This window comes from Mustela nivalis (assembly GCF_964662115.1).
Source record: "Mustela nivalis genome assembly, chromosome: 4".
NCBI lineage: Eukaryota > Metazoa > Chordata > Mammalia > Carnivora > Mustelidae > Mustela > Mustela nivalis.
Window position 1 is genome coordinate 9,606,337 of NC_139023.1, and position 26,035 is coordinate 9,632,371.

Consider the following 26,035-nt stretch of genomic DNA (forward strand, 5'->3'; position numbering starts at 1 on the left):
TCGTCTGTGCCAGGATTGGCTTTGGGCTTCGTTAGATCAACTAACAGTTGCAGTGATGTGTGTGAGCTTTGTACTGTAGTCCCTTGAAGTTTTAGTGATTCTGTTCTCTTACTATTCTATAGTGTGGTCTTTGTAACGTGTTGGGGATATCTGGTAACCTCTGGGAGACATTTGGGTATCACTGCACAACATACTAGATGGATACCAAGCTGCCTGTCCCAGTTGTGAGCTTTGGACACTGAATGTGTGAAGGAATTAAGATGATCTCAGAGCTTGGGCCACAGGGGCATACTATGAAAACATTCCCCCTCAAGAACCCCACTTCCAAAAACTGCCATTGATTTTTTTTTCCCCCCAAAGACTGCTGTATGCAGGGAACACTTAAACATAGTTAAGATACCACAGCTTCATCCCAAAGAGCTTAAAATCTCTGAAAAGACAGAAGCAAGCATATAAGTTTTCTCCCATAGAGATTTTTAGAACTTAATACAGGTAATGCATGACGGTGAGATCTAAGAGGCTTAGACCAGCAGGGGTGTGCTCTGGACAAGGTGTGTACTCTGGGAGAGATGGGACTTGAGACGGGTCCGACAGGCCAGGTTGGAATTGTACCGATGGAGAGAAAGCAGCAGTCCTTTCCCTGGGGGCGAACGGTAGAGTAGGACTTGGAGGACAGACGGGATTAAGTTGGGTCTAGGCAACCCATTAGAATGTTCCAGTAGGCCAAAATGAGAAATGATATTGCAAAGAAGTTAGCTGACGGAGCGTGGAGGGCCTTAAAGGACAGTTTAGTTTTGATTTGGGTTCAGTTATCTGGTCTGCGAGTTTCAGCTCGTTATTTGTGAAGAGAGAGGATTTGATTAGTAGAGGTCTTTAAGGCGATTTCCATGTCTAACATGGAAAAAAGCTATCAGTTTTCTGAGTCTGTTTTATCCTGAAGTGATGATGAGCCACTGAAACTATTCAGAGAGAATAACCTAGTAATATCAACACCTAACATTTATCGAACCCTTCCTATGTGCCAAATAGTGTCCTAAACACTTTGGATTAGGTCAGTTAATTTTTACAAGTTTGTGAGTTAAATACTATTACCCTCGATCTACAGATGAGTACTGACATGGAGGTCTTAAGTGACCAAAATCACAGAGGTAGCAAGTGGCAGGATTAAGGCATTTTACATGTGGGACTTTGAAACAATTTTCCTGGCAGTAATTCAGGTAATATTTTTACAATTTATACAGTATTCGGTAGTGAGCAATGATGTTGGGGAGTTTGGACTTGGCACTTCGAGGTTGGCGGTGTGTGGTGACGAAGACTTGAAGCAATCTGAAGCAATGGGATTAGTTGGACAGAAATTTCTACGGAGAAAACAGTAGGACGTGAATGATAGTGAATGGGGGGCGGGAAATGGATACAAGGTTCGTTTCCTAGCCTGGGGCTTTGGGAGAATCAACGTGTCATGAACAGAAATGGTGAAGGCAGGAAGGCAAGCTGAATATTTAAGTGAAATGAGAGTTTTGGTTGAGATATTTTAGGGGTGAAGAGAATGTAGGGCATTATTCTAGGCAAAGAACTGCCATGTTCAAACTTCAGTGTGAGGGAAGTTCCTTTTTTTCTTTCAGCGTGTATTTAGAGAGGGCCTGTTATGTGCAAGTACACTGACATGTGCAAAAGGGCCCAAAGTCTCAGAAATGGTTATAATTTTGAAACTGTGAGAAAATTCTAACGTGGTTGATGTTAAAATGCAAAGTCTGATCGGCCACAAGGTCTTTAAGTATATGGAAACATAAAACATTGCCTCCTCAAATACTTAGATGTAGATTATTTTTAATATTAGTATGTATATATACAGATGTATACACATCTCTCACAAAGACACACTCTCTCTCTCTCCCTCACAAGAATGTGTTTCTTTGATTCAACCCAAGGAGGAAGACGCTTTAAGTTCAACTCTCAAATGAGGATTCTAGAGAATTCTCTGACAAGGAGACTTGTTAGTATTGTCATCCAGAGGAGATACGATGATACTTTTTCCTAAAGGTAGTTTGAGTTTCTGAGGAAATCTTGAATGAAAACACAGCTCTCTCACTTGCTTGAGGGAACAAGTTAGAAATAGCAGATATAAAGATGTAGTAAATATATCCTTTACAGACAAGGCCAGGGGAACAGGAGGCTCTCACTTTGATAGGAAGTACGTACCCCAGGCGGCGTGTGACAGGATCTGCTGGGCTAGGGCAGGGCTTTTGCCCTATGATGTGAAGGACAACCTGTGCTCCTTTTCAGGATCCTTCTGAGGAGGAAGAATGGGGAGGGAGGTGCTGAGCTTTGCAAACTTCTTATTTTTCCTAGACTTAGCAATCACAGACATCACTCTTCTTTAACTGGGAAAAGGGTGAGCTAAGAGATGGAGGGGCCCAGGAGAGTCAGAGAAAAATCTTTCTTCACAGAGAGCAGGAGCAGGTTAAAGGCTTTCCACCTCTAACTTAAAAAAACAAAAAACAAAAACAAAAAACTCAAAAAACATCTACTTGAGGTGCCTTCATTATAAGAAATAGGCAAAGATTAGATGGTTTTCAAGGTCATTTTTATTTTTGACCTTTATAGATATTCTATGAATATCTAAAGGAATAGCAGAATGGGGTTGGTTTCCTGTTACTTGTTTCTAACTGTGAGGGGCTCTGTGTCTGCATTCCAGGAGATCTGTTTTAATGACCAGATCCACTTTCTGGTTCTTAGAAGCTTAAATCTAAGACCTAGATACTATGAAATGTTTGAATTACTGGTCAGCGAGAGCTGTGAGAAGTAGAAACAACTTTTGCAAGCAAAATTCTGGTTGTAGAGGTATAGACAACTTGTCTACTTAGCTGTCTTTGATTGCTTGGTGATAAATTGTTCTTTGGGGAAAAGATGGTGCATTCTAATTTTATTTATTTATTTGTTTGTTCGTTTGATAGAGGTCACAAGTAGGCAGAGGCAGGCAGAGGGAGAGAGTGGGGGGAAGTAGGCTCCCTGCTGAGCAGAGAGCCCCATGCAGGACTCGATCCCAGGACCCTGAAATCAGGATCTGAGCCAAAGGCAGAGGCTTAACCCACTGAGCCACCCAGGTGCCCCACATTCTAATTTTAGATACACCCTTGGGCTCAGTCTGCTCTCATCCATTCATTCCTTCAGGTTCTATTTTAGGCATTGGCGAGCAGTAGAAAGAAAACGGATAAAAATCTGTGCCCTCCTGGAGCTCATACGCTAGTGGAAGGAACAATAAGTACACATAAGTATAATTTATGGTGTGACAGAGCGAGTGGTAAGTTTTGTGGGGAAAAATAAAATGCGGAAAGAGGATAGAGTGATGAGATGGATGCTGGTCAGGACCGAACTCCATGAGAGAGGCTCACAGTAAAGCAACACCTGAAGGAACTGAGGAGGTCATCCCAGAGGAAAGCCATCCCAGCGGCCTGGAGATGTGAGAATTCTCAGTACCAGGCTGTGGGACAGAGCAAACCCATTTCACTCTGGGATGGGTTTTGAGGAGAAGAACAAGGAGTTGACCTGTCACTGTAACTACTCTGGCTCTATTTTGAGGATGATTTATAAAGGAGAGGAGCAGAAGCAAGAACAGGTATGGGGCTCAATAAAAACTGGGACCCCTGGTTTGGACCAGGGCGGTGGCCGGGCTGGTGGTGAGCTGAGGTCACTCTTCGGTGGCATCTTTGAAGGCTGAGTCAATAGAATTTGTTGGAGATTTGATTTGTGATGTGACAAGAGTCAAGGGTGGTTTAGCCAGGTGTTGGGTCTGAGTGGCTAGGAGGATAGCGTTGCCAATTACTGACCTTAGAGCAGAGAGAGAGGAAGTTTACTTCTGGGAATGTTAAGTTGGAGGTTGGAGGGCTTAGGGAACGTCCACCTGGGAAGACAATGGAGTTGACAAGAGAGGAGCCCATGGAGGAAGCCGGGGCCGGAGATAAAAGATGGTAAAGACACTCAAACTCATGGGATGAACTTACCATCCTGCAGAGGGTAAGTGCAGGAGAGAGGAGTCCAAGGACCAGGTCCTGTGGCTCGGCCGTGTATGCAGGTTGCAGAAACCAAGGGATGCGAGGAAGGGAGAATGAGGAGGAGAGATCACGGGGGAAGGAGGAGAGCCACAAGGGCAATGTTCTGGAAGCTAAGTAGAGAACTTATTTCAAGAAGGAAGGAGAAATAAGCTGGGTCAGAATCTGCTGAAGCAGCAAGGAAGGAGCGGGCGTGTGGACCATTGGTTTTAGCAACATGGGGTCTCTCGTGACCTCAAGAGCCTGATTGGATCAGGCTCGAGAAGGAACAAGAGTGGGAAGAGAGGAATTGGGGACATCTCTTGTAGTCAGCCTTTTGGAGCATTTTGCTATAAAGGGTCATGAAGTGATGGGGTTTTAGCCGGAGTGGGATGTGACGTCAGAGGATTTTTATTAAGGATGGGAGATAAGAGGGCAGCTTGTTTATTTGTCGGTGGGAATGATCTAGTGATGTGGGGAAACGGATACGGAAAGAGGAGAGACAGTTGCAGAGGCAGCTCTTGCAGAGGCCGGAGGGGTTAGGATAAGGTGCACGAGTGGAGAGTTTGCTCCTAGGTAAGACCACAGGCAGCTTCTCCGTAGCACCTGGAGGAAGATGGACCACGTGTGCACAGACGCCAGTCGGGGGTGGGAGCTTCACTGCATCTGAGTCCTGTTCAGGTGACTCAGTGACTCAGGTGACGCAGTGTGGCTTTATGGTGGCTCCAGCCATTTGTGCTTGTAGAATTTATGGCCCATGAAAACCTTTATAGACGAATTGCCGTGGCCCTTCGGCCGTCTCTGCTGGTGGTTATATAGTTTCGAATCTTAAAATTGCACATTGGCAGTCTTTGAATGAGTAGCTAACTTGCATTGAAGGTTTCAATAACTCACATTTATTGCATCCTCTGCATAATCTCATTTAAACCTCTCACTAGACCTATGAAGTGGGAAGTATTTCTAGCTTCCAGTTAACAACTGAGGACACTGAACCTGAGGGAAACTGAAGAACTTGGTCAGGGTCATGCACTGACTTAACTTACTGCTTTCTAATGGTGCAGTTACTTCCGTATCCACAGGCTGTCCTGCTTTGTGGAAGGATTTGGACCTGTGAAGCTTGTCATGTCTGAATACAGTAACTTACCGCTGGTATAATTTAATTTGCTTGTATGATTGTAATCTGAGATGAAAATACTTTTGATGGTGGTGAGCTTTCCCCGCCACCCCCTCTTACCTTTTTTTTTGCTTTCCAAAGAGCAAATTTAAGAGCCTTCCCAATTTAAGAGCCTTTAACAGAAATTTTTGAAACTACACTGGAGGCAATATTGGTTGTCTAGCTGCGGGTAGACAGAACATGGTCATTCTTGTGTTAGTTTTCCTTTATAAGTCAGATCTTAAATTAGAAATCAACAGCAAGATGTTCTATCCATTTTGAAGTGAATAAGAGCATAGCAGCATGGTCCTCAGTGTCAAAATGATAAAAATTGAATTTTCCCCTTGGCTTCTTGCTTGCAATGTGTGAGGTCTCCTAGGCCTGCCTTTTCATTGATAAACTAGGGAGAACACCCACTTGCTGCGATTGCTGTGAGAATTAGTTATGGTATATATATTTAAAATATTTTATTTATTTATTTGACAGAGAGAGAGAGAGTTAGAGAATACAAGCAGGGGTAGCAGGATAAAGGGAGGGAGGAGTTAGGCTCCCTGGTAGCGGGGCGCCGGACTCGGGGCTCGATCTCAGGACCCTGGGATCATGACCAGAGCCAAAGGCAGACACTTAACCGACTGAGCTACTCGGGTGCTGTAGAGATGGTATATTCTTGATCACAAAGCACAGTGCCCAGCATTTATCCTGCTAATAAGTGGCAGGTGTCCCGGTAGCTCCTTTGTCAGTTCTGCTAACTACTGCTCAGGGGGGTGGCAGCCTGAGGGGTTACTAACTGCATCTTTTCCTTTGGTTACAGTAATTCCTAATTGGAAAATCACTCATTCTGGGGTTAATTTCAGCAGTGTGTCTTATGTGTACATTTTAGGAAGGACTTCTTATTTAGCATCAGAGAAGACCAAGCTCTGTAGAAATATGCCATCTTTATTTTGTATAAAAATGCAGAACATACTGTCTGACAGTGGAAAAATGGAACTGTCCCAGAGAATCTAGGATGCACATTGTGCTGTAAGCCTGAGGCTCTGGGTGTCCTCCTGGGTGTGGAGGAGTCTGCTTGCATTCTTCCTGAATTTTCTAGTTCTCTAGTAACTTAATCCAGGCATCAGTATATTGTCTAGACTTTGGGCGTGTGAATTTCCTTCGGTGGAGATGGGAAATCTCCTTCCTTTGAAACAGTGAATGAATTGTTAGAGAAAGAGTTATAAGTGGGATTACTCGTGCAGCCAGAAGCCCTTGGGCCTCTGGTAGGATATCTTGTAAGTCAGCATGGGCAAAGCAAAGGTTCTCCGGTTACCTACGTTACTAACTTAGACAAATCCTACTGACAAGAGACCGTGGCGTGTACAAAATCTTGTATTAGATGATATTGGAAATACCAAGCTGAATGGGGGAGTTTCTTGTCCATAAGGAGTTTGTACTTAGTTGGGGTTAGGCTTTGTCAGTCTACATCCGAGAGCGGATTCACCCCTTACTGTGGAGAGCTTCCCCACCATCACTCTGCTCCTGCAACACTCGAGATCATGCCTTAAAATTTCGAGTTCTTTCTATAAGCCAGAAGCTACAAAAGTATTCCCCAGGGATTAAGCTGTAAGAGAGACGACATCTTTGCATCTGTGCTTAATGCTGATGCCTAGTGTGGGTCCTTGACTCTGGTCCAGAGAACTCACAAAGCAGGTATCGTGCCTCTGCTTCTCCTCCCAGGGTTGGAGCCAGGCTTCACTTTACTCTGGGAGGCAACAGTCCTCACTCCTCTGCCTAGTAACTATTTGATCTGTGCATTTAATAAAGAAGGGTATTTTGTTTAAATACATCGGGCATTCTAAATGGCATAATGGTATCAAGCATGCATTCAGAGAATTTCCAAGTTGTAAAATGCCTTCCTTTGTCTTCTGATATTTTATACACTGTTTGAAGTATTTAAAAAGCAGGAACAGGGGCGCCTGGGTGGCTCAGTGGTTTAGGCTGCTGCCTTCGGCTCAGGTCATGATCTCAGGGTCCTGGGATCGAGTCCCGCATCGGGCTTTCTGCTTGGCAGAGAGCCTGCTTCCTCCTCTCTCTCTGCCTGCCTCTCTGCCTACTTGTGATTTCTCTCTGTCAAATAAATGAATAAAATCTTTAAAAAAAAATAAAAATAAAAAGCAGGAACAGAATGAACATATTCGATAAGGTTACTTTAAGATCAGCAATGTTATAGTTCAGTTATGATTTGTTGGATTTGATTTGTTGGATGATGTACCCGTGATTGCTCTAGGCGAGAGATATTCGTAGGTCATGGAATTTTTAGGGTCCTTTTACATACTGCAGGACTAGTCTTAGGTTGGAATCATGAAGGTGGGGGATTTTTAAATTTCTGTTACAGACTTTGCTTGTGTCCTTTTCTCCTCCTTCTCCTCATGTTCTTCTCCAGGATCCACTGTCTTGCTTCCAAATTATTTCTAATAAGGGATAAATGGTTTATTCATTGAGTTATCTTTCCCCAGGGTGTTTGCATTTCAACAGACATAGTATATTTGGCTAAACGAGGGGAATTAGTTGTGCTATTGAGTTTATCCTGTAGCTGGCCACGCATCATGCAAGGCGGGTTCCAGGCAGACATAGATATTAAAATGAGAACCTGTCCCAGGTGTGGAATTTGTTGCCACATGGCATTGCCATTGGCTCTTAACTGACCAACATCTACATATTGAATTTATGGATTATGATTTCTGCTTTTCTTTTAGCCATTCTCCTTGTTTTCTGCAAATGTTCTGTGACCTCTGAGGCACAGCTCAGTGGAGTAGAAGGAGTGTATGGGCTTTGGAGTATAACTTGGATTGATATCCAGGCTTCACAGTTACATGATCTTGGGCACATACTTCCTGAATCTGTTTCCTTACCTGTGAGGTGTGATTGTTAGGTTTGTTATGATGGAAAAATTATGTATAAACTACAGCACTATAAACTACAGTGTATAAAATTATAGGCCAACCATAAATGCAACATAAAGTGGCTATTATAATGAACATGAATTCTAGGATTTTTATAGGGAAAAAAGTTAAACAATCAAAAAAATTCTTTTACAGAGTGACAACTTTGTTAAAAAAATTATAACAGGTGTCAATTATGCCCATAATAAATGAGCTGAGATCATGTCTTGATTGTAAGCAAACCAGATATCATTTATGGAAACTTATTATATTCATAGTCTCAAACATATAAATGAGGTATGAATATTCACATTGTAGTACATTTTTAAAAGAGAAAACCATTGACGGAACCCAGAGTTACCTAAGTATAGTTGAGAAATGATCCGAGTTCTCAAAATTTCATACTTAATGAGATGGCTCAGGAATATATTTATTATGCAAGTTGACGTACAGCCTTCTGAGGTGGGGCACTTTATGTCATGTCCTCCTGTGTTCTCTTGTCACACAGGGTTCTACAATTCTATTTTTCACCCTACAGATTTACCAATACAGAACCAGAGTGAGTATGAGCTGGTGACTCCAGTCAGCACAAATTTTGAAGGACACTATCTCTCCCATATTCTTTCTGCAACTCAAAAAAGGAGGTCACCGAGGGACGTGTCTTCCGACTCTGAGCAATTGTTCTTTAACATCTCCGCGTTTGGAAGAGATTTTCATCTGCGACTAAGGCCCAACACTCAGCTGGTCGCTCCTGGGGCTGTTGTGGAATGGCACGAGACAGATCTGGTGTCAGAGAATATAACTGACCCCACTGATGATCATCAATCAGGAAATGCTTCAGAAAGAATCTGGAAAACAGAGCTTTTGCAGACTAACTGTGCTTATGTTGGTGACATCATGGACATTCCAGGAACCTTTGTTGCCATTAGCAACTGTGACGGTCTGGTAAGAGTCACTCCCTTCTGTGTGTGTGTGTGTGTGTGTGTGTGTGTGTGTGTGTGTGTTTGCAGGTGTGTGGGAGGGCAGCATGGCTCCAGCATGGTTTGGAAGGGATAGGTGGAAAGGAAGCCTTACTATATTTGAAGTTCAGGAAGGAGCTTGAGAAAGGACTTGACTGTCAAAGATGTGTGCTTTGGCTTCATTTTGCCCCAAAGACAGCATTATTCTGAGAAGCAAAAGATACCTATTTTAGCATTTTTTTGCTTATGTGTTCACTTGTGTTACACTGGGGAATTTCATTTCCTTATATCTTTCAAAGCATTCTGAAAATTTTTAAAGAAATGTAGATTCTTCCAAAATGATAGTATTTCACTTCTTATGTGGAAACTTTGGATATCTTCTTAAAGAAAGTATCTTGAATGCATTCTTTCGCTTCCCCACAGAATGGTAAAATGGGAAAAGAGCAGATCCTTTGTCAGAATTCGCTCAAATAGCTTTACTTTACAAACACGAGATGCAGTTCCCTTTGCATCGTGGCTTTGAGTCAGTTCTTTCTTTAGTTTGAACTGAAATACCCATATATTGCTCTTCTGTTTTGTTGTCGAGGCCAGTAGTAACTGACCTTTCTCTACACACTCTGCAGATGTGAAATATTCTTATTTGTTTTGTCTCCCCAGATGTTACTTGAAAAGTATGTCAATGTTTATGCCCCTTTCATCCACAGTTGACTTTGTTCAAAAAAGCAACCATTTTTCTTTCGATGGTTGCCAAGCTGCTGTTTCTTGGGAGTTCAGAGCTATTCCCTTTGTTTTGCCACTCTTCTGGGAGTTCTCAAATATTCCTTATGTTCCTGCTTGTAATTATCCTACCTTAGCTGGTTCTACAACAATACCATGAATTTTTTGCTATTGTGCTCTCCATGCATAGGCCCAGCCCAGCGGTGGTATGGCACATATGTTGTACCAAATGTCGGTAAGGTCATTGTTTTGGGCTTTCTTTTTGCAGTCCTGTCCTACCTCTTGGTGTTCTGAAGGGTTTTAAAAGCCAGTGCAGAGGACATGCAGCAGAACATATGTAGGTCCCAATGTTCAAGTTGGACTGCATTAGATTAGGTCTCTACACTCCGCGTTTGGAGCTAGACCATATTCTAGGGTTTGAAGACACAAGGAACCACTCGAATTTTTCTCATTCTGTACAAAGGTTGAATAGAGGTGAATTAATTCAGTCATTGACTAGGAAATAAAAAAGAAAGCACTTTCTAGAAGATGAAGTTCAAAGTATTCATTGAGAGAGATTGATTCAGTACTCCTAAGATAGAAAAGAACATAAATCATACAAAAGGTACCACTTTATAATACTTTTAAGTAAAATACGTTGAGTATAAAACTTAATCCAGTGTTACTTTTTGGTTTTAAAACATAAAATATTATGTACTTTTTATCTTCTCGGTTAAGATTTGAAATGTGGGATATTGGCTGGAAAATCAGTTTAAGGAAGGTAACAGGCAAGGAACGTTTTTTAATGCATCATCACAATGGTTTTTACATCTCAGCAACCAGTATTTTTCTTACTGTACATGTCTAATTATCTAATCATAGATATGAGAAATCTGGGCACGTAACAAGTTGTTAAGGAAGAGGAACATAGATACAAAGTCTGAATGACTATTAATTATTAGGATTCTCTAATTTCTCATTTTTCAGATAACGGTGTTAGCATCACATGTAAATTGATATCGAGTGTGTGTGTGTGTGTATGTGTGTGATACTACCACTGCACTCTACAAGTATTCATTTGTTCCAGTCTTTGATCCGTTATTTAGTTAATTAAACAGTGTTTGTAGGAGCCGGTAATGGGCCAAGTGCCATTCTAGGCTCTGAAACGGCGAAAGGAGTCGTGGTTACCATCTTCCTGCAGCTCAAAGATGTTAAATTTGTCGTGGGATTTAAGTGTCAAAATATCTGGCATATGTGTGTGTATATATATATGTTAGAATCACATTTAACTTGGAAAATTGTAGTTTTCGAGAGAAATATGTTCAGAGAGATGAACAGGACAGAGTTTTGAACCAGAGATAATTGGCTGAGGCCTTCAGCTCAGTCCAGGAGAAGGTGGGTCCGGCCTGCAGAGAAGGCAGTGCTGCCCTGTGGGAATGCGGGGTGAAGCCTTTCCTGCAGCTTCCAGCTCACAGCAGCCCTGTGCCTGCAGGAAGCGCCGTGATGACAACAGGAAGAACAGCAAACAGCGCTATGGGGAGCGAATCCACAAACCCCTGGGATAACACCAGGACCACTTCATTAAGCTGGGAACAAGTTCTTAAAATTGCAGAATCGTTTTGCGTGGGATAAGCCCTTAGCAGAGATGAAATAGGAAGTTCAATTGTAGGGAACGGAAATAAACTTGCCTGGTTGCTGCTTCCTAAACCCTTTTTTCTCTTTAACTGACTATATAGGGATTTAACCTTAACCTTCTTGACCTTAGAAAGGTCTTGAAAGATTTTTAAAAATTTGTTTGATAGAGAGAGAGCGAGAGCGCGAGAGAGCGCGCACAGGCACAGGGAGCAGCAGAGGGAGAGGGAGAAGCAGGCTCCCCGCTGAGAAGGGATCCTGATCCGGGATATCTCTCCATCACAGGACCTTGGGATCATGACCTGAGCCAAAGGCAGACACTTAACTGACTGAGCCACCCAGGTGCCCCAGTTTTATCATTTTTAAAATGAATGAATGAGTGAATAAATGAATGAATTTAAAGATTTATTTATTTGCGAGAGAGAGAGAGAGAGAGAGAGAGAGAACATGCGAGCAGGGGCCGGGGAGGGAGAGAGAGAAAAATCCTTAAGCAGACTTCCTGCTGAGCAGGGCTACTGACGCGGGGCTCGCTCCCAGGACCCTGAGACCATGACCTGAGCCAAAATCAAGAGCCGGACCCTTAACCAAGTCACCCAGGTGCCCCTCATTTTATTTTTCTTCTTATTTTTTAGAAGACTTTATTTGTTTGGGAGAGAGGGAGAGAGAGCCTGAGCTCGGGGAGGAGCCTAGGGGGAGGGACAAGCTGACTCCCTGTTGAGTGTGGAGCCTGAGGGGTCAGAGCTTGATTTCAGGAGTCTGAGATCAGGACCCGAGTTGAAACCAAGAGTCGGAGAAAAGTGGCTTAACCAACGGTGCCACCAGGCACCCCTCTGGTAATTAATTTCTGTTGTATTTTACAAAATAGTCCAAGACCAATTGGGGGAAAAGAAAACATTCTCTTCACCACAGATAATTTGAAAAGCAATAGCCCTTAAGTTGTCTTTACCTCTCTGGAATCAGACACTTGACTGAACTGGTAAGGTAGACTTCACCTGTCTCAGGTGACCGTATGAAATGGTCAAAGGAAAGGTGCTTTAGTAAAGGTATGATTGAAGAGGACCTAAGATGCCTCGAGTGATGTATCAGAAGCCAATGTCTAGAATATGATCTAGACATTGATATGCGTCATAACTAAGTTATTCTCTGGGTTTCTGAAATCAACATCTACGTCTTCCCGATGGAAGTGACAGTGATTCTTACCCAGTGTGGCCAACAATAACTAATATGTTGCCGTCTAGTGTGACCTTTTCCTGTTCTCTGCCAGGCGATCATTTATGAGTGACTGCTAATTCTTTCCCGTTTTCAGCTCTATTCTTGCTTTAGTCTATCCTACCTCTAGGTAAGAGCTACCGAGGTGGTCAGGCAATGAATCGTCCCTGCTTTCCAATAGCATCCAATCTAGAACAAAGCCCAGCTTCTCTACACCTCCCCCCAAATTACCCAGCTGAAGCCCAAGTCCCGTGAATGGTTCTTTCTCGCTCTTTTTTTTACTGAAATGCTGATGCTTCCCTCTGGTGTGCGTTCTCCCTCGGTGCAACATGGAATGAACCCAGCCCGTCCACAGCAGATGGGCTGCAGGTGGTCTCCGGCTGGAGGGCGTCGACATGCTTTACCTCCCGGCTTTGACATTTCTGAAATTTCACACGCTTCATAATGGGAAGACACTTCTGGCTGAGAATCCCAGCTGAAAATAGATTTCTGTATTCCACAGAGCCCTGGCGTGGACTCTGTAACACCATTAAATCTCCCCTGCGAGCAGTGGCCGCTCACAGTCATAGTTTGTGGTCTACAAATGTGCCAGGATAAAGGGTTGTTTGGTTAGTAGGCTTTATTTCATGTATTTCATAACGTAAGGAAACTGAATTTCTCTGGACGTGCTGGAACAATATTGCTCTGTTAATTCCCCTGGATTAGCATCAGAGGGAACTGCTAGGGAGTGGATGAGCTGACTGCTAACGGCCTTCCTGGGTTATCTCGCTCAGTGATTTCCTTGTGGGCTGATTTTATGATCAAGGGAGTCTATGTAGGACAGAAATTTTCAGCATTTTTTTTTTTAACATTGGGAATTCTTCCTTCAGATGAAATCACTAGGGGTTACCTAATAAAGTAGTACGCGACATGGATAAATTCAGGAAGGGCCTGCCTGCAGCACAGGTGAGAGGCTCTTTGTCCTGGGGTCTCTTCTTCCTGCCCCATTCTCACTTCAGACCAACTTTTAGGCTCCCCGAGGCCTCTGTCAGCGATCTTCACTATTAGGGCAAGGGGTCTTGGAAGCTTGAGGTGAACAATTGGGACGCCTCAAATAGCACCTCTTTTTTGAAATATCTGATGCTCACATCTGGTTAATATGGGAGGTATTTTATCTTTCTTAGATTTGGAGCATGGCCCAATGAAGTCTTGGAGGATAATTGCAAACCTATAAAGGAAACAGCCTTAAGATTCCCCTGCCTTGAGACTTTTTTGCTTTGGGATTTGGGCCCCTCAACAGCATGTTCTCGCCATGCCTATTTCTGTAAGTCTAGCTGCAGAGGCAGTTTTAAGAAGTCTGTCTAAAAAGTATTATGAGCCAGTGTGCCTGGGATTAAGAATGTTTGACCTGTGGTTGTAAATACAGCTCAATCTAGTGAAAGAAATGTTTGATACTAAAAATGGATACAAGTCTGCAGCTATTTATACAGTGGATTTGGAAAAGAGCGTTTGGGAAGGTTGATCTTGATCTTTAGATGTTGACATTGGAACATCTGCTTTTGTGAGAGGAGCCTGATTTGCTGAGGGCCTATCACCTCCCCTGGAACAAGTCTAGGAAAGGTGTTCTGTGTTTTATTGTTGGGAAGTGGGGGGTGGGGAGTAGGGGGGGAGATCTGTTTGTTTATGATTTATATGCTGATTTCAGAGACATTAGAAGGTTTGAGGACCAAAGGGCTGAAACCTGGTTTACCTCTGGGCATTTACCTACACCAGGCTATTTTAGCAATGCAGGGTTAGGAGGAGCTCAAAGCCCCTAAACTCTTTTTAATTTCCAGAAGTGGAAGGGAAAAAAAAAAAAAAAAAAAAAAAAGCAGCAGGTACTCCTCACTCCCCCGCTTTGTTTTAAATTTTATTTTATTTTTTTTTCAGTGTTCCAAGATTCACTGTTTATGCACCACACCCAGTGCTCCATGCAGTACCTGCCCTCAATGCCCACCACCAGGCTCACCCATGCCCCACCCGCCTCCCCTCCAAAACCCTCAGTTTGTTTCTCAGAATCCACAGTCTCTCATGGTTCGTCTCCCCCTCCGATATCCCCCAATTCACTTTTCCTTTCCTTTTCCTAATGTCCTCCGTGTTATTCCTTATGTACTGGCCCCTTTCAAAATGAAGAATGGTCGGAAGTTCTCTAGTTCAGTTATTCTGGGAGATCCAGTGGTGAGCCTCGTTGCTGCTTTGCCGAGACTCAGTCAAGCTGTGGCCCCTTGGAGAGGTCAGCGTTTACCTCGTTGGGCGCCTCTCCGTTCTGGGACCTCTCCCACTCTGCGCCCTTTCTCAAATATAAAGGTAGCGGGAATGTGCTTATCTGGGGGAAGGAGGCAAGGTTTGGCATAGTCCTTGATCATTTTCACATTTTATATCAGATTTGCATAAGTCGAGAATCATACATATGTCAAGTCTTCCCCAATTTCTTTGGCTCTATTTCTCTTGTGTGATTTGGTTGATCTTATATGAAGAATATCCAAGGACGTAGAGTAGGAAGTGGAAATAAAGAAAAAACCCCTATCAGAAGTGTTTTTGAATTTTGCTAATATTTCTATATAATAGTTATTTTGTAGTTAAGCTAAATTATTCATGTTTGTTTATGAATATTACCGGTAGAGTGCTTGTTATGTGATTTATATCATTTTGATGATGATTTGTTTCCATTATCTCCCTTAACTTTGGTGTAGTAAATTTCTTAAAAATTAAATTTAAAGATGAGTTAAAAATTGGGGAAAAATTTACATATGAGGCTGCAAATCTTCCTTTGGACAGTCATGGAAAAACAAAATTAAAGGGGCAACAGAAGTCCTCTTTCTTTCTGCTGTCATCACGACAAGTAATGCTGCTTCTTCCCAACGCCTTGACAACCATCACTTCATTACTCTAATACAGATTTTTCAAGACACTCAAGACCTACTTTAAGAACTGTGAAAATAGTGCTGGCCCCATCTTAAAATGCCTTCTTCTGAGTAAATCATCACAAAACAAGAACAAGAGGACAGCTGGGTATTGATAGGATGCCCTTGTGCATAATCAGGTTTTGGGGTCACAGAGTTCTTGTAAACTCAGTCCAGTCGCAAAGTTTTCAACTGTGGAAACCATGTTCTTTGACTTAATCTTTGCCTCCAGGAATACCGATCCAAGTTAAAGCATTTTGAAGCACTAGGCTCCGGGAAGTGCTATACAGATTGCTGTGGTGAATTCTGAAGGTCAGTCAGGCATAACCTTGGTCTTCAAGAGCACTGGAAAGGAGACGGGCATTAGGAGACCAGAAGTGCAAGGGAGAGTGTTTTCTCTGTTGCAAGCCTAGACCGCATGGGATGTGAGAGCCGGGAGGGTGGAAAGATGCTTTCTGCCTGGAAGATGGTAGAAGGCTTCCCGGAGGAAGCAATATTTGTGGTACCGGAGATTTGAAAAGATAAACATTTACGTTAAAGTAATCCCTGATGACAGTGGGGATGGGGTGGGCGGGAGGAGGGGCCTCTGGAGAAAGGAGGAGTCTTGTTGGAGGCCTGCCCGGGATGGCCTTGAGAACAGAGGGAGGATGTGGACCTTGACCTCACGGACTTTGTGACGTATAGAACACACACACAGGAGGGCCAGTGTTTATCTGAATGTGGGACCAAGTATGATACAAAAGGGAGGGAGAGAGAGAAAGGAGCATAAAGCAGTGACTCTGTTGTTGATGTTAATAGGACTTGCATGGTAGGATGGGAGGAGCGTGTGCCGATGCCTGCTCCTTAATGAGGTTGCTTTTGTTTCTGCCTTGGGCAAAGTTTCTCCGGGGGCAGCTGCGTGGCTCACTTGGTTAAGCGGCTGCCTTCGGCTCAGGTCATGATCCCGGGATCCTGGGATCGGACCCTGCATGGGGCTCCCTGCTCAGCGGGGAACCTGCTTCTCCTTCTTCCCCTCGTGCTCCCCTTGCTTGTGCGAGCGCTCTCTCTCTCTCTCTCTCTCTCTCTCTTTCTCTCCCGAATAAGTAAAATCTTAAAAAGGAAAAGAAGAGCATTTCTCTGAAGTCATGGGCCCTTTTCCTCTGGAGTTTAGGGATATTTTTTCATAGTAACTTTTTTCTAGAGTCTGTTCCCCAAGTTCTATCTCAGAGGGTTATGTAAAGTTTGACTTTGAAAAATCTGACTTTTTCCATCATTTAGGTTCTTTAACCTTTCAAGTTTGATCAGCGATTGTGCCATTAGTAAACCTCCCGCTATGACTTAGTTCTTCCACCTGAACTGTTTTCCTCACTTTCTTATTATATTTATTCTGTGTTACTCTATGTTCAGATCTCTTACTTGTTGCCATTCCCCAAGGTGTATTGCTGATGTCATTTTAGTGATATTTGTTTACAGAGCATTACTGTAAAGAAAGTTAGAAAAACATAAAGAACAATTAGATCAGCCTTATTGACTCTCAAAAAATAAAACAAAATAACTCTCAATAGATGAGTTAATTTTGACATTAAATCTTGTTTTGTGTCATTTATAGTATTTATACTCTGTAGCTCTATATGTGTAGATAGAGATATATATGCATACATATATGTACACAAACACTCGTATAAATACATATACGCATGTACATATGGCAGACCATATAAAAGGCAGAGAAAATCTATGTTTAATTAAGTACTTGGATTCAAAGGCGAGCGACAGAATTTGTTGTTAGGACATAGAACGGGTGGTCGAACTATATTGTCCTGTGTGTCTTTTGACAGCAAAGCCCGTGGCAATTCTGTGACCCCAAGCCACCTAAATAAGCTTCTCACAATGTGGGTTGTTGACAAGGAGGCCACACATGATTAACTTTTATGTTTTTAAATTGTTAGAAATATGAGTGAGGTTAATCAGAAATACAATTGAAAAGTGAGGTCTTAAACTACTATTGTTAGTCTACAACAGTGACATGGCAAGTTTTGGGATAGAAAAATCAATTGTACTTTTTATTAAGTTAGTCAGACTTTGGGATTTCTTTGTCTCTAAAAAATGGGACTTTAATTTATTTAATTTTTAATTTTAATTTTTTAGAGATTTAATTTACTTATTTGTCAGAAAGAAGAGAGAGTTTGTGCACAAGTAAGGGGAGCAAGGAGCCCTATTCTGGGCTCTGTCTCAGGACCCTGGGTTCATGACCTGAGCTGAAGACAGATGCTTAACCGACTGAGCCACCCTGTCGTCCCTTAAACATGGGACTTTAATCACTCAGTGTTTTTTCTAAAAATAATAGTTTTCAAGAGACTTAATTTTTGAGCAATATTAGACTGCACAAAATGTATCAAGATACTGTTATTAGTCTTAATGTGGTTTGTAAGTTCTTTGATAAACAAGTTCAAATCTTCCATAATTGTAATGAATTTCTGAAAATTCTAGTTTATTGATTGAAGAAACAGGGATGTATAGTTGTATTGAGGTCTAACTTTAGAGTTTACCAACTCTAAAAAAAAAACTCTAAAAAAAAAAGGTTAAAAAAAAAAACCCGGCATTATATTTTTCCTAGTAAGTTTTAAAAAGTATGATCTAGATTGTAATAGCCTACTTTTGTTTAAAAGATGTTTTAATTTTGTGGTTTGTGGTGAGAATAGCCAATAAATTCCAATGAAGAGGAACACCAGCTAAGCTATTTAGAGTTAGGATACTTTGAAAGAGTTCAGTTTGGGAAAATAGAACTCCTACAGGTGACAGGAGTCGAAACTCGTGCAAAACGGTTGAGGGAAATGGCTCACGGCGAGAGTGTTTTGGGCGTTGGTGTAGAAGCCCGTACCTAACTTGGGTTCCACCGCCTCCCTGCCTGTGACCTTCAGCAATGACTTGACCTTTTGGAGGGCTCTTACCTTCCGTAAAGTGGAGGTCAGGTCAAGACCTTGGCAAGACTGTTAGGACATTTCTCACACAGCCTGGTCCCTAAGAACTAGATGATTATTACTGCAGTCCTTTAACTTCTTTTTTTCAACTTAAAATGATTTGTCCCTTCCTATTTTGTGATTAATAGTAGTAATGATGAAATCTGCAAAATAAGAAATATTGCAGTCTGTGACATAATTTGTGGAAAATTCAGTCTTCTCTGAAGTGAATAACTTGGTGAAAATCCTGTAATGTTCACATCACCTTCTCCCCTGATGCAGAGCCTCCTTTATCATCGGCTCTGAGGGATACTCTAACCTCTGCCTCCTGGAGACTTCAAAGGATGGGAACCTCACTCTTCTCCATCTTATTTATATATAGCTCTGCTATATATAGAAAGTTCTTTCTTAGGTTCTTTTTAGAAATAGGAAGTGAGAATATCTTGTTCCACATAATAGGTTCTTCAGAGTTGACAAGGATGTAGTGACTGTTCATGATTGACCTTTTATTGTTATTATTGTTAATACTTCTGTTTTATGCAGTTGACCTCTCTGTGGTTCATTGTATCTAACAGGCAGCAAACCACTTCAGGGAAATTTCCCTAGAGTGGTATGAGATAGCCCACACTCTGGCCAGAATGGATTTAACTAGGCATAAGTCATAATTTTAACATTCCTTTCCTGCTTTTTGTTTTGGGAAAATGTTTTAAATCTTGAGTCTCAGAGTGAGACTTTCTTTTGGGGGGAGGGGTAGTGGCATTAGGGGTAAAACACTAGAGTTCAGAGTCTTACCAAGCTCGTTCATTTCATATCTCTTTCATCAGGTGACAATGGTCAATATGTTATCTTATATCTATTTCTTTTTCCAGTCCAGAAAAAAAAAAATTCCTTTTTCCTTTAAAAAAAAAATGCAGCAAAAGTATGCATTTTTTATAACTTTGTGGAGGCAGTGGCAAGGAACAGAGAGTAAGGTGGCATGGTGTGTTCCTAACTCTAGCTACGAGGAAGTGCATTTTTGAACTTAAATGACATTATCGAATGTCATTTGGGGCCATGGTGAATTTTTGATTAATTGACAGGATTATCCAACTCCAATTTAAAATGCAAGAAATTTCTGGAAGGCCTAATTCTGTCTAGTGATGTCCCTAAAAATGAAAGATTGTTTTAGATTGAGAAGACTGTGCTATTAAATGCTAGGGTGTCACGTGAATTTAGTGGGACCCAGTCTGAGCATGCAAAGCCCAAGAGAAAAGGAAGAACAGCACTTAGTGAGAGATTCTGCAAATGTTAGCAGCACAAACACAGTGGGAAAACTTACATTTAGCATTTTCTGTGAAACAGGATGCTTTTAGCCTAGTGATTAGAATCTTGGGGTAATAATCCTTTAAGCTTGCAGGATACTGATCTTGCTCAGAGGGTGCCAATATTTCCTGCTTTCCTGCCTGGTTTCGTATAGTGCTTTATTTTTCCTACCTGGCTCTGAAGATGGGATTAACTGGCCACTAGGACAAGAAAACAGACCAAAAAGAGTGATGTGGATCCAGATATAGTTAAGACACGGTGAGATCTCCATCTCTGTTTGGTCAGCCACATGTCATTGTTACCTTTGACTTCAACTTTGGTACCAAATCTAAACTCAGCATAAGGATGAGGTAAGATTCTGAACCCTATTGGTCCTAGACTCTAACCATGGATCTAAAATTTTCAGAGGAGGCCTTTTTTAATAGCTGTGATTGGAAACATTTTAGAAACATGTGTCTCTAAGAGAATGTTTTGAAATTAGGGCTATATTTGTGGGACTTCTCTGTTTCTCCTTCCCATACTTAAAAACTAGGGAGCTCGAATTAGTTTGGTGGTTCTTTCTGTTCTACCTGTTAGACCTTGGGTTTTGAAATACTATGTAAACCAAAGTGTGTTTTTTAGATAATCAATCATTTTTCCTTTCTATTAATAATAAAAACATACAAAATTGCTGGCCAAAATCCCCAGTGAGTACAACTTACTTTCCCTCTATACCCACTGGTGATCTTCTCTAATAAGAAGATTAAGTCATTCTTAGACCTATTAGCATTTTGCTTATCCTTGTAGTGATAGCCCTTCCCAGGTTTCCATGACTATCTCTACTGGTTCCAACAGGCCCAGGGATCTAAACTTAGGAAATTGTTGGGGCGCCTGGATGGCTCAGTGGGTTAAACCTCTGCCTTTGGCTTGGGTCATGATCCCGAGATCCTGGGATCCAGCCCTGTATCCTGCTTTCTGCTCAGCAGGGAGCCTGCTTTTTCCTCTCTTTCTGCCTGCCTCTCTGCCTACTTGTGATCTCTGTCAAATAAATAAAATCTTTATAAAATAAAATAAAATAAAATTAGGACATTGTTGACTATAAGCTTTCTGAGATTCACGTTAGATGGCTCTTCTATGACTCTATAACAAGTTTGTTTCAGGCGTGCGTGCATTCCCGGCCAGGGAAGACATCAAAGCATCATACTTGATCATTATTCGTTAATTGTGGTTTGGGGGGGTTGGCATTGCATGTGTGGGTGTTACTTTTCCAAATGTTGGGATATGGTTAGCTTCTACTAATGCTTTTTCTACTTACTTTTTTAAAAATTTACTTTTAATCCACTATGACTAAATCTTGTGTTCTTGAAGATTCCAAAGAACCCAACTATTACAACCCAAGCTATTACAGTTTGGGGAGATGTTTCATCTTGACTCCCAGTAAAATGTGGAAATAAGAGAAATATGTATATTCATATATATACACATGTTATGGGTATATAAAGAGAGGAATATAGTTATATTTTTATAAAATATTACGTGCAAGAGGAACTGTCCCTTGAATATACTGTTAGGGAGGTACCTACCAAGTCACTTCAACATAAGAATGTTGTACCAGCTTTGTCGAGGCAGCCTTTTCCTGGAAGAGCCCTCACATGTTACATCTGCAGAATATGGAGTAAAAGGTGAGAATCATGGCTTCTCCAAGGGGCCTCTGACCTTAGTGGACACCAACATCTCCTGCACAGCTTGTTAAAACATAGCTTGCTATGTGCTGTCTCAGTCTCTTATTTAGTAGGTCTGGGGAGGGGTCTGAAAGTTTGCATTTTTAGCAAGTTTTCAGTTAGTGCCAGCCTCTGTAACTCAACTGTTTCTTGTTTATGTGCAATGATAGTGAATACTGGTTCTTCCCAACTGACCTGCTTCTCTGGTAAAGAATTTCAAGGTTTTTCTTTCTTTTTCTTTTTGGATCTGTAGTACTGCTTTGGCCCTTGCCCACTGCCCAGTCATCATCCCAGCCAGTCTGCCTCAGCACAGGTCAGTTCCAGCCCCAGATTGGATTAACTGTGCCCAGCTAAAACTTCCTCTCGTGGTCCCCTTGCCTGGAGGCTCCATGCTCTTTGGGAAGCACCAGTGAGTGCCACCCCAGGTCACGTTCTGGCAGAATACAGAAACTGTATGAACATGGACAAGCCACTTAATATGTCTGATTCTTGGATTCCTTCTTTGATTCACATAAAGATTTCCTGACGGTAGTTGGAGCTCTGAAGCGGATACTCATAAGTTACTCAGTAGCCAGTACTCAGAAGAAGTGCTTGTGAGGTTCTAAAGCCACTTTGCTTTCAAGAATTGGGGGTGGCGGTTATGCCAAAAGGCAGCACAGAGGCCTTAAGATCTTCAGTTGTCCTGTGCTGTCCCAGTCTAGGACCATCACTCTCTTCAGATTTGTATGACACAGGCTTACACCCTGTCCACACACCAGCTCTGCCGGTTCTGTGCTTTCCCTGCCCTCTTTTGCATGTACGCTTTCAACTTAGATGGTCTCATCTGATTTTATGGCTTCAGATACCATCCGTACAGGGGTGGTTCCGTGTGCACCCCCGACCTCTCCTCTGCGCTCCACACTTGTGTGCATTTCCTGCCGCCCATTCAGCATCTGCGGCTGGGGGTCTGAGAGCCGTCCCAGACCTAAAAGGGCCAAAGATCAATCCTTGATGGCCATGCCATGCATGATTTTCTCCAGAAAGTCTGGGCAACTATTTTTTTTTTTTAAAGATTTTATTTATTTATTGGACAGATCACAAGTAGGCAGAGAGGCAGGCGGAGAGAGAGAGGGAAGCAGGATCCCCAGTGAGCAGAGAGCCTGATGCAGAGCTCGATCCCAGGACCCTGAGATCATGACCTGACCTGAAGGTAGAGGCTTTAACCCACTGAGCCACCAGGTGCCCTTGGGCAACAATTTCTTAGGCCCAAAATGTGGGCTTATGCTGGATGCCTTTTCTTGCCTCTTCTTTCTCATCGAATCTGTAGTCTTAGGATTTTTCTGTAAAATATGTTCTGAATCCACTTACAGAATTTCCAGTGCTACAGCTTAGGTTAGTATAGTGACCTCCTGACTGGTCTTCTTGTTCTATTTTGCCGCTCTTCATCCTTCGCATAGGAGCTGAAACTAAATTTGATAAACTTTGTTTGAACACTTTCAGTTATTTCCCACTAAAATTCAAACTTCTTGGGGGCACCTGGGTGCCTCAGTCAGTTAAGCGTCTGCCTTTGGCTCTAGTCATGATCTCAGGGCCCTGGGATTGACCCCTGCCCCCCCACATCGGGCTCCCTGCTCAGCAGAGAGCCTGCTTCTCCCTCTTGCTCTGCCTGCCTCTCTGCCCGCTTGTGCTATCTCTCTGTCAGATAAGTAAATCTGAAAAAAAAAAAAAAATCAAACTTCTTACCATAATTTTTAAGACCCTGTGTTAGTAGTTTCAGTAATCATTGTATATTGTGATCATCCAAAGAGCTTTAAAGAAAATGGAGATACCTAGAGACCAAGCCCAGAGATACCGATTCATTGACTCTAGGGTAAGGCTCAGCCTAAGTAAATTAAATGCTGCTGCAGATAATTCTAATATGCAGCTGGTTTGGAGAATCATTGTTCTTTCCAAGGGGTCTCTAACCGTAGTGGGTGTGGGAATCTTACGGATGACTTGTCAGAACACAGATTTCTGGGAGCCACTGGGGGTTTCTGATTCCGCAAGTCTGCTCAGGAGCCTGATGGTTTGCTCTCCTAACAAGTTCCCAGGTGACACTACATTTCGAGAACCAGTGTTGTATAAAACCTAGTCTTAGCATACTTCTCTGATATTATTTCTTTGTTCAGTCTATTTCAGCCCTACGGGTCTTCCCTTTTGTCTTTTAAAGAATCCAAATTGTCCCCATCTCTGGCCTGTGGGAAGTGTTGCTTTTTTTGTTAGTTTGTTTATTTGTTTTCCAGCTCAAAATATTCCATTCTAGATCTTTAAATAGAGGTTCCTTCTCATCCCTTCAAGTGTTAAATGGCATTTCCACTAAAAGAATTTTCCTGGCTATTCTGGCTAAAACAGCAGCCCTAGTCACTTTGTATTATGTTTGTGTTTTAAATCTTGTTTGTATCCTTTATTGGCATCTCAAATTTATCTTTTATTTTAAAAAGATTTTATTTATTTATTTAGCATGAGGGGACGGGGCAGAGGGAGAGGGAGAGAGAGAGTCTCAAGAAGACTGCTGAGCACAGAGTCCGATATGGGCCTCGGTCCCACGACCCTGACATCATGACCTGAACCCGAATCAAGGGTCCAGATGCTCCGCTGACCAAGACATCCAGGTGCCCCACATCTCAGGTTTATCTTGAATTTATTTTGTACATTTATTTTTGGAAAGGCATAGGTTTCTTCATGGTGGCTAAGAGCTCTTTCCTCTGGGTCTTGAACAATGCTTGATACACAGTACGTACTCAAGAAGCCAACACTGATAGACTGAGTGGTATCAATACTGGAATGGAGAAACTGAGTACCACTTTGGAAAGGTGGGCCATAGAGATATTTCTTCCATGCGTTTAGAATTCCCTCTGCGTAACTTTCACAGATGGAGTGCTATGAACTTCAAGGCTTAAGGTTCTTAAGATTTCGTATAAATCAACTCTATCCTTCTGTGATTTTCATAACTAAACTCTTATCCCCCTCTCATTTTCTGTCTCCTCTTTTTGTACATACAAGTTAGTGAAGGGGATCATCATCTTGACCAAAACCCACATGTAAATTCGTAAGTAGAAGTATAGGCTGTCTCTTAAATGACTTTATTCTTGTTAAGCAACAGGAATAGATACAAATCATCCTGGCAACTTGTTGCTTAAGAAAAGATATGATTTTTAAAAAGACATAAAAATATTATTCTTTGGATAAATTCCTTGGAAGAAAACAAAATCTATACTGACTTTCCAGGCAATGTTGTTACTATAGCAACCTATAGTTCTCTTTTCTGAGTGCCGGTCACACCTAAATTATCTGTTTAATGCCTTTTTCCCCTGTGCTCAACTAGAAACTCCGTGAGAGTTGGTGTCTGTCATGCTTACTCCTGGTAAAAAACAGGAGTAAATCCATAAGGGGTAAATCCATAAAACCAGGCACCATTTCTGGTATACAGTAGGTGCATAATAAGTATCAGGTGACTCCTGAATGAACGAAAACATGGCATTTAAGTTCCATGGCTCTGTAATCTGCTGGCTGTCACTTCCCAAGTTTCTTGAACCTTAAAGGAGCAAGTGTGTTCTCTGGGTAGAATTCCTCCCCGTCCTTCCCTGTTGGTACCCAGAACTCTGCTTTGTAATTTTCATTTCTTTTTGTGGTTTCTCCTTGATGGAATGTTATAAAGATTCTCAAGCCAAGTACAAAAAGCCACACCTCTTCAGTTTCTTGGATGGTTTGACTTTTTTTCAGGCAAATACGAGTTTTTCCATTTTTTGTGTTTCTTGGTCACTCCCAAGATTCTTTATATTCCTGTGAGTGAATTTTCTCTCCTTGTGCTTCTTAGGAGGGAACACACTGATTGATATCGGCTAACTTGTTCATTCATTCAGTAAATATTTATTGATCATTGAGTATGTGTTAGGTACTTTTCAGCACTAGGGATGCTGCAGTGAACAGAAGCAGGCCTCCTATTTGCCCCCCTTGAAGTTCCCACGCTTAGAGTGGGAAATAGAGACATTACTTTTTTATTTTTTGAAAAATTTTATTTACTTGACAGACAGAGATCACAAGTAGACAAAGAGGCAGGCAGAGAGAGACGAGGAAGTAGGCTCCCTGGGATCATGACCTGAGCCAAAGGCAGAGGCTTTAACCCACTGAGCCACCCAGGCGCTCCAATAAAGATATTACTTTTTAAAGTCATCCAACTGAGTAAAGAAAGATATGAAGGAAAGAGGCATTGCTTTATGAAAAAGGTAACAAAGCCATCAGACCTAGGCTCGGGGCAGGGAAGATTTCCAGGAAATGGTAGATAAGCTGAATTTTATTTTATTTTATTTTTTTTAAGATTTTATTTATTTGACAGAGAGAGAGAGAGCGAGAGAGAGCGAGCACTCACAAGTAGGCGGAGAGGCAGGCAGAGGGGGAGGGGAAAGCAGGTTCCCCAATGAGCAGAGAGCCTGATGCGGGGCTCGATTCCAGGACCCTGAGATCATGACCTGACCTGAAGGCAGAGGCTTAACCCACTGAGCCACCCAGGCGCCCCGATAAGCTGAATTTTAAAACATGGATAGGCATTTCCTAGATGAG

The 26,035-nt window shown here is 42.1% G+C and overlaps 1 protein-coding gene across 4 annotated transcripts in view; it reads left to right on the forward strand.

The window, feature by feature from the left end:
• Positions 1-26,035, forward strand: part of ADAMTS3 (ADAM metallopeptidase with thrombospondin type 1 motif 3) — a 249,223-nt gene that overhangs the window by 12,392 nt on the left and 210,796 nt on the right. For all 4 annotated transcript variants that reach the window (XM_082727729.1, XM_082727728.1, XM_082727726.1 and 1 more), the window contains exon 3: positions 8,638-9,044. In XM_082727729.1, coding sequence (XP_082583855.1) covers positions 8,638-9,044 — 407 coding nt within the window. The remainder of the gene's footprint in view (positions 1-8,637; positions 9,045-26,035) is intronic.